Source organism: Dioscorea cayenensis, unplaced genomic scaffold (assembly GCF_009730915.1).
Source record: "Dioscorea cayenensis subsp. rotundata cultivar TDr96_F1 unplaced genomic scaffold, TDr96_F1_v2_PseudoChromosome.rev07_lg8_w22 25.fasta BLBR01001548.1, whole genome shotgun sequence".
Taxonomy (NCBI): domain Eukaryota; kingdom Viridiplantae; phylum Streptophyta; class Magnoliopsida; order Dioscoreales; family Dioscoreaceae; genus Dioscorea; species Dioscorea cayenensis.
This window is the reverse complement of record NW_024087939.1, coordinates 233,360-241,768: the sequence shown is the minus strand read 5'-3', so window position 1 is coordinate 241,768 and position 8,409 is coordinate 233,360. Positions and strand designations below refer to the sequence as shown.

Here is an 8,409-nt window from a genome sequence, read left to right as displayed (position 1 = left end):
CTTTATGTAGGGTGTTTATTTCAGAGAATATTTGAGATTTAACCCCAACGTTCACGTAAAATGAAAGTATATATGTGCTTGTTGAGCTTAGGGTTGCACTCTTTGTCTGTGCACATCTTTAACTTTTTTTAAACGGAACTTTGTCATTTATTTGTCTAAATAAAAAAATTATGTAATTAAGACAATAATAATCCTATAATCACATTATTCACTTCTAACATCTCATTGAATGAACTAATCATCCAACACCAAACAAAGCGTTACATCACGTTACACAATTTCATCATATTTTATGACTTTTCATGTCACATTATAAATGAACCGGACTATTAAAATGCATGATTGGTTGGATCATAACTTGAACAAGCACGTCTATGTCTTGCCACATATAAATTAATGAAAACACTATTATATAACAAACTTGACAATGAACCATGTTTGGCTTGAATTTATTCGGCTTATCGAATTATATGATAATACATTATATATTATATACGGTGAGAAGAGTTCATCATTAACATAATGCCATTAATGGCCTCAATATCTTGCACATTTTTTGCTGTTGGTTGGAGCTTTCCTCAAATCAAAGACTCCTAATTAACATCTTAAAATATTGATAAAATAACCATGAACCAAATAATTTCATTCGGCAGTTACTTTTCAAAAATTGTGTGTAACAACTAATTAAATCACATCAAGCTAAATCTAAAGATGATCCTTTCAGATTTGATGTATTTCTCAATGAAACACGAATAATTATTCAGAGTTCTTATTAACTAAGTTTGGTGTTTTTTTTTTTGGTAAATCGCTCAATTTTGGTCAGATATCATTTTGATTATGAAACTTTGATTTATTTCAAAATACTCATTAAAGTTACTAATCATTTTATCTGCAGGTCACTCGATTGATTAGCATCTTTATTAGCTGATATGGAAGCCAGAAAAATTCCAGTCAACACACATGTAGAAACATCCTATATTTTTTTAAAAAAATTTCTATATTTGTATTTGCAGTAACTTTTTTCTAATATATATTGGATGATTTATTTTATTTTATTTTAAAAAACACACAAAATTATTGATGTGTTTTTCGGCAATTACACTGTATTTCTAAAATATACTAAAATATATGCACAATATTAAAATCATTATTACTGATCAGAGCTTCGACACTGGTCTACTTATTCATTATTTTTGTAACATTTTTACTATATTAAATAGTGATTGTTGGTATTTTTGTAACATTTTACTATATTAAATAGTGATTGTTGGCATGTGACTCAACACAAACATTTATTGCAAAGTTAAATGATTTTTATTTTTAATTAACTTATATCTTTGCACAAGTCTACGAGTCTACATGTCATCAAGATGAGGCATAACAGATGCTAAGGATTCTTACGCAACTTATGTGGCCGGGTTTGAGTGTAGGTCCACTTCAAAATAAAAAAATAATAAACTAATAATAATCATTATTATTATTTGTTTACTTACATCTTTTCCTGTGATTATAAAAATTATATTTATTTCGCATTTTTTCCGGTTTTGCATCCGAAATTTTAAAATTTTATAAAGAATTTTAAAACAATATCATATATAAAATAATATAATTAAATAATTTTTATCATATAAATTATTTTATACCTTAAATTTTAAAAATCTTATAGACATTTACAATTATTAATATTATAAATAATAAAAATAAAATTTAAATATTATTAAAAATTTTAAAATTATTCTTTAAAATGCTCTTAGAGTAGATTATACATCTAATTTAATAGAATGGATAGGTTATTATTCCTTAAAAAAAAAACCTATATTTTTGTGTTTAAATATATACCAAAGAAACTCACCATTCTTCTCTGTCAACGGTATTTTAAATAAAATTTTCAATTGATTTTTAATGATAAGATTATATATTGTAAAGTTATGATTAACATATTCAATTACGAGTTTTATATGGGTATATATGCAAACTTTTGAAAAATAAATTAAATAATAATAATAATAATGACGATATTCATAGCATACCAAACGCAACGCTGCCAGTCTCCCTTGTCTCGCCGTGAACGAGAAAAGGAGGAGTTTTTAGGTTTGTGTTCCCCTTTTTCATTCTCTTATCAGTGGCATCATCATGTTTGGATCTTGCTTTGATGGATTCAGATGGTTGTTTTTGTGAAAAAGTGTGATTTTTTATACTATTTTTGTTTGTTTGTTTGTTTATTTGTGTACTGTAGAAACATTGGGTTATAAGTATTTGTAACAAACTTGTTGCTGAACCAGCTGCTGTTTTGGGCTTTGATTGAGGTACGTGGTCACTTCTTGAGATTTTGAATGATCAGATGGTTGTTTTCTTCACCTGGAGAGTTTCTCAATATTGTTTTTGATGCATCTTTAGTATTTGTTTGTATGTTTGTCAGTGTTGGTTTTTCATTGATTTTTGAGGGTATTTTTGGTGGGAATTGCTTCTTTTGTTTGAGATGATGTGATTTTAGTAGTGTCCTGTTGAATTGCTAACTGTGGAACTTGTTGGGTGTTAGTTTGTAATGCAGGCTGAGTGTTTTGGTGTTGTTGTTCAACAGATTTTTTGTTTGGCCTTTTCTTTGGCTGATTTTGTGTTTGTGGTGAATTTTAGGTGTTGAGTTTGTGCAAACAGACACTTTTTTAGGGTTAAGACAGTATCTTTTATCAATCAGTTTTCAGTGATTTTATTAACACATGGACTCAAAACCATTTAATATATTTCCCTGAGGTTTCTGAATTGAGTTTTGATTAGTTGCCCTTTTTTTTCCTCTTTGTTTACTTGTGGCGCTTTTGAGGATTTGAGTTTATGATGTGGATGAATTTGGTATTGTTATTTTGTTTCAAGGATGGTCTTTGTCGTGAGTGCATTTACTGGTTTTGTGATATGTGTTATTTGTCATCAAAAAAGAAGCCAGAGAAAGAAGGTGTTTGATGGGAAAATTATTACTGGAAACTCTTTATTTACTGAAATGAGCATTTTAATATGCAATTCTCAGATTATGATGCACAAAAGGATAGGACATATGTTTGATGTAGGATTTCCAGCAAGACATCGCATATAAGAAAACATCATAAGCTGTTTTCCCCTTTCTTCGATGTTCGTCTTGTGCTGGTTGTTCTTTGGTAGAAAGTCTTCTTCTTCCTTTTTTATCCCTGACACTATCAATGTTCAAGAAGGTCTTGTATTAAATCAAAAGCAGTTTATTCTTAATCTTTTTTAAAAAAAAATCTCAAATTCTTTATAGATTTTAATTGAATACTTGCTACTTGTGATTGGTTTCATGATGTTCAGCTTTTGTTAAAGCCCCATGAGTCATGACACAGGGGATGAATCATGCATTTGGAAAACTACCTGATCATCTCCTCATAGAAGTCTTTTTAAGGATACCAATTTGTGAGTGGGCTCAAATCTCATGTGTCAGCAAGCAATGGGCTTCTATATTCCGAGGCGAAAGCTTGTGGCAAACTGCCATTGCCCGAACCTGGCCTTTTGCTAGTCATAGGAAGCGTTGGCCGGGTCCTATTCCCCGAGGCTCATGTCGAAGGTGACGCTCTATATAACTATTGATTGTTGATTATATATATGTGTGTATATATATCTATAATAGCTCAACATATATACTCTTCCTCCTTAGCTTTTTGCTTTTGCAATTGGATAGATTTGGATGGATGTCAGTGATCTTGTAAGGGGATCTGGCTATTTGAAATATCTGTATTGATTTACACATTAATGCAAACTTTATTTCTTGAAGTGAAAAAGACAATGAGATGAATTATCAAATGATATTTTAAAATTTATAGCACAAACTTCTAATACGGTTTCTCACTGGCGCATTGCACTATAGAATGCGTGTCATGCTGGCAAATGGAAAGGATTATTTCATGAATATCAGGGTTTTGCTTCTGCGGTTTGAATGTTTCATTGAGGTCTTTTGTTCCAATGGCATTTGAGTTAGAGTGGAGGTATTGATATTTTCAGGAGATATGCAGCTTTATATGCTAGTGAACACATCATTGCACCAGGTGTTGAAGCTGATGAGCTCATAGGCCATGCTTTTCTATTTCTGAAAGAACAACTTGAACGCTCAATTTTGCCTCCTCCATCTAGTATTCTTCATGGTACCATAATTGGTGCGTTTTTTATCTTTCTTTTAAACTATTGCCTTTTCCTTATATGGAATCAATTACTTGATTCTGTTTAAACTGAATTTCCTTTATGAATCTGCACTGTTGGTTAGAAATACAAGGACCATTGAGCTTCTATTATGATATTGTCGATGAAAGTGATTGATGCATGTTTCATTTTATATTCTTATGAGTAAAATATTAACTAATTAGATTAGGCAGCAATCAGACCTCAAGATATATATTTTGTCTCAAAATTGTGTTGGATGGCGAAAGCAACCTGTTATTATGTCGAGTCTCTTCCTACTCTAATTTTTATCGATGAGTAAAACAGTAGATCATATGACATTGTCATTGTTCTGGTTGGAGTGCTATCAATTGCATCTTATTGTAAAGTTTACGGCATGCATGGAGTTATGGTGCTTGGTTAAACAATAAAGAGGATGTGATACCAAATTGCTAAGACCTCTGTTTGCTCTTAGCAGATCAATTCATTGCCTGTGGTAAGTCAAAAGACAATGCCCATGAACTTGCTTCACATATCTGGCTAGCAGTTATCAACAACTTGGAAGAAAACCAACGTACATTTATCCTACTTAAACGCCTCGCTCAAGAAGGAGATGTGAGTTACCCCGTCCTTTATCACAGTGCTTACAAACTTTTAATTCCAATGTTAAATCAACAGCACATCCCCTTTTTTGTATATTATATATATCACAATCAAGTGTTTGGAAATCTATGGATCCTTTCATTCAGAACCATAAGTAAAAAAATAGGTCTCATTAGTTTGTATTTTCCGCTTTCTTTATATTGTCAGGCATTTTAATTTCTCTGCTGGTAGATAAAAATCCTGACACTCTGCTTTTTGACTCTTCTATAGTTCGTCCTTCCATATCCATACTCGCGATCGTATAAAGTACTGTGGAGAGTGTTTGATAAGTTGTTCACCGACTTCCGCGACTGCCTCAATCGTGTGGACTACTCTGAATTACTATCATGTGCAAAGTCTTTGTTCCAGCCGTTACCATCTTCATGGTTGGGCTACTAGACTAGAAATTTTAATTAACCATGCTTTGTTGTGATATATATATATATATATATATATATATATATATATATACCCAATATAAACTGAGACTGCAGGAAATCAATCGGCAGCTCCAATTTTAGTAGCAGTGTCATTTTTATTGCTTGTGCCAATTTGGGGCAAGACATACTTTTGACCTCAATGTGATCGTCTTTGATCATGTAAATATATTGGTTATGTGTTAATAAAATGTGAAACATTTACTCAGTTTATGTTATCTCGGTTATATATATATATATATATACTAATTTAACAGATGTGGGATTATTAATTTGTGATCCAAGCTCTGCTCCTGATTAGTTTTAAGAATCTGTATATGGATTGAACTAAACAGTCCCAGTGTTACTTTAATATTCCCCCTCAAACTTGTATATATATATATATATATATTTACCAACTTTAATTTTTGTGAGACTATTATGGTTTTTCACAGTGTCAAATAAGTATTCAATAGGAGAAATGTTCATTAGTATTCATCCTATAGAACAAATGCTCATCAGTTCTCATCCAGTTGGGAGTTAAAAAACAAGGAATTCTCTTATTGTAGAATACAAACAAACAATGAATTGGATCAGAGGTTTAAAAAAAATAAATAAATAATGATTCCATGATAATTTTCATGGACAACATCTGAGTTGTACTTTCAGTATATCAAAGAACAAAATTCTCGAGTATTTAATTCTGGAACTAATTCTGAAAGAAAAAGTATCACTTGTTTGAACTTATGGTTTCTTGATCTTGATCTTCATCTTGAATGTAAGTAAAACTGAAATAGATTATCGATATTGTTTTCGCGCTTCTCAGAAAACCGATCAGACATCATTTCAGGAATCTCTAAAATGCCGCATTCAAGGTGAACCACCGGTTCTTACTCCAACACCAGCATCCACAATTCTGGATTACGTGTGACACCCCCGAACAAGGTGATTAGATGAACATCTCTATTCCATCAATGTCAGGTTCAACAACATCACGACGGCTTTTCTGTTCTCAATGACTAGCAGGCCATGAGAAACAGATAACGACTTCACACATGATCAAACTGCAATAAGATGAAGAAAAATGATAAGGAGATGAGTAAATCCAAATCCAAATTTCTCACTAACACTTAACAACAGAATGTTAAAACTAATAAAACAAACACCTTTGTGTTGCTTCACAATAGATCAAGGTTTGGAATGTATCCTTCTAGTTTCATCTCAAAGACCAATAAACAGATCATTTTCTCGATATCTTTTGCTCTGTAGTGCAGTCCATCCCCTGCATGGAATTCATGGACTTGGTTATCAATCTCAACCCAGCTACATCCTGGAGTTTTGCTGACACCCCTTTCTCTCATCAATCCTCTCATCCTCGCCGAATCATCCCACCTCTTTGAACCTGCATATATTTTAGAAGATATGACATAATTTCCTGAATTCAAAGGCTCTAACTCCAGAATCCGTTTGATCACCCTTTCGCCAATTTCTACATTTTTACAACTCCTACATGCACAAAGCAAAGCTCCTAATACAACTGCATCAGGTTTCTCCGGCATCTTCTCTATGAACTCCCATGCTTCCTCTAATTGCCCAGACCGAGCCAAAAGATCGACCATACAAGAGTAATGCTCAATCTTCGGAACTATTCCGTACTCAAATTGCATAGAGTCAAACCACCTACGACCCTCATCAACCAACCCTGCATGCACACAAGCAGAAAGAACTCCAATGAATGTGATATCATTTGGATGAGCTTCCTTTTCCTGATTCCTCATGCGTAGGAAGAGCGAAATTGCCTCTTGTCCCCGGCCATGAAAAGCAAGTGCCGATATCATCGCATTCCAACAAACAATGTTCTTCAATGGCATGATATCAAATACCTCAACTGCACGGCCTAGGTTGCCACACTTGGCGTACATATCAATCAAGGCGGTGCCGACATAGACATTCTTGTGCAAGTCTTTACCGGATGCATATCTGTCCAACCACACTCCCAAATCAAGGGCTCCAACCGCTGCACAAGCCGAAAGCACCCCAACCATTGTGATCTTATCCGGCTCCACTCTAGCTTCTCGCATCGCATGGAATACCTTAATGGCTTCATCTGACAACCCATTCTGCGCATACCTGTTTTGCTCTGGTAAATCAGATGTTCAGTTCAAATTATTAAAGCAATCAAGCTTAATAAATTATATATATAAAGCAGAGATCACATAACATTTCAAATACAACACTCAAAACTATATAACAACTTTTTAGCACAATTCAAGCAAAACAAAAAGAGAAAGTTATAGAGATTCAAATACTTGCCCAGTGATCATAGCATTCCACACAACCACCTCCTTCTCCGTCATTGCATCAAAAACCCTCCTTGCGGAAGCCAATTCGCCGCACTTCCCATACATATCAACCAACGCTGAACCGACAAAAGTATTCACTTCAAGCCCAATCTCATCAACCATGCCTTCCAACCACTCTCCAAGTTTCAAATCCCCCAAATCACCGCACGCGGCCAACACACTCACCATAGTCTTCTCATCTGGCTCAAACCCAGAACCCCTCATCTCCCTAAACAACCCCACAGCCTCTCCGGCAAAACCCATCTTCGAATACCCCGATATCATCGAATTCCACGAAACTACATCTCTCTCACAAATTTCATCAAACACCTTCCTTGCACTCCTCACCTCCCCACATCTCGCATACATTGTGATCAAAGAATGCCTTGTATGGGAATCCAACTCAAGACCAAGCTTAACAACAGACGAATGAGCATTGCGGCCATGGGCCAATGCCTGAAGGTTAGCGGAGGCGATGAACACAAAGGGGAAGGTGAAGTTATTGGGTTTTTCACCAAAACGGAGCATTAAGTGGTAGTAATGGAGGGCAAGGGGGTAGTCATGGTGGAGGGTGGCAAAGGCACGGATCATGAGGTTGAAGGAGAAGTCATTGGGGATGGGGATGTGGGAGAAGAAGAGGATGGCGTAGTGGAGTTGGCGGAGGTCGATGAGCTTTGCGAGGAGGTGGTTGTGGCATGGGATGGAGTTGGTGAGCATTTGGTTGTGGATTTTCATCAAACACTGGATGGACGTGCAGTGTTTCAGCAGGACGAAGAGGGATGGGATTTTGGGGTTCATTTTGTTGGGATCCGGGTTTGGCGGGAAGGTGAAAGGGAGATGAAGTGGGAGAATTC

The 8,409-nt window shown here is 34.8% G+C and overlaps 2 protein-coding genes across 6 annotated transcripts; one reads left to right on the top strand and one right to left on the bottom strand.

The window, feature by feature from the left end:
• Positions 1 to 2,013: 2,013 nt before the first annotated feature.
• On the top strand, positions 2,014 to 5,442 carry LOC120256660. Of its 5 annotated transcripts, XM_039264348.1 has the most exons (7): positions 2,014 to 2,091; positions 2,237 to 2,306; positions 3,020 to 3,200; positions 3,316 to 3,568; positions 4,003 to 4,154; positions 4,634 to 4,770; positions 5,029 to 5,442. In XM_039264348.1, the coding sequence occupies exons 4-7, from the start codon at positions 3,339 to 3,341 to the stop codon at positions 5,194 to 5,196; spliced, it is 687 nt and encodes a 228-aa protein (XP_039120282.1). In that variant the 5' UTR covers positions 2,014 to 2,091; positions 2,237 to 2,306; positions 3,020 to 3,200; positions 3,316 to 3,338; the 3' UTR covers positions 5,197 to 5,442. The 5 variants fall into 5 exon arrangements, with proteins under 5 accessions (XP_039120282.1, XP_039120284.1, XP_039120281.1 ...); XM_039264350.1 differs by lacking the exon at positions 3,020 to 3,200 and having other exon boundaries at positions 3,348 to 3,568; XM_039264347.1 differs by lacking the exon at positions 3,020 to 3,200.
• Positions 5,443 to 5,813: 371 nt separating this feature from the next.
• Positions 5,814 to 8,406, bottom strand: LOC120256628 (pentatricopeptide repeat-containing protein At2g34400). Its single transcript, XM_039264294.1, has 3 exons — positions 7,527 to 8,406; positions 6,380 to 7,343; positions 5,814 to 6,277 (listed from the first exon to the last, which is right to left on the bottom strand). Exons 1-2 carry the CDS (start codon positions 8,351 to 8,353, stop codon positions 6,392 to 6,394), a joined length of 1,779 nt encoding a protein of 592 aa, XP_039120228.1. The 5' UTR covers positions 8,354 to 8,406; the 3' UTR covers positions 5,814 to 6,277; positions 6,380 to 6,391.
• Between the last annotated feature and the right edge of the window lie 3 nt (positions 8,407 to 8,409).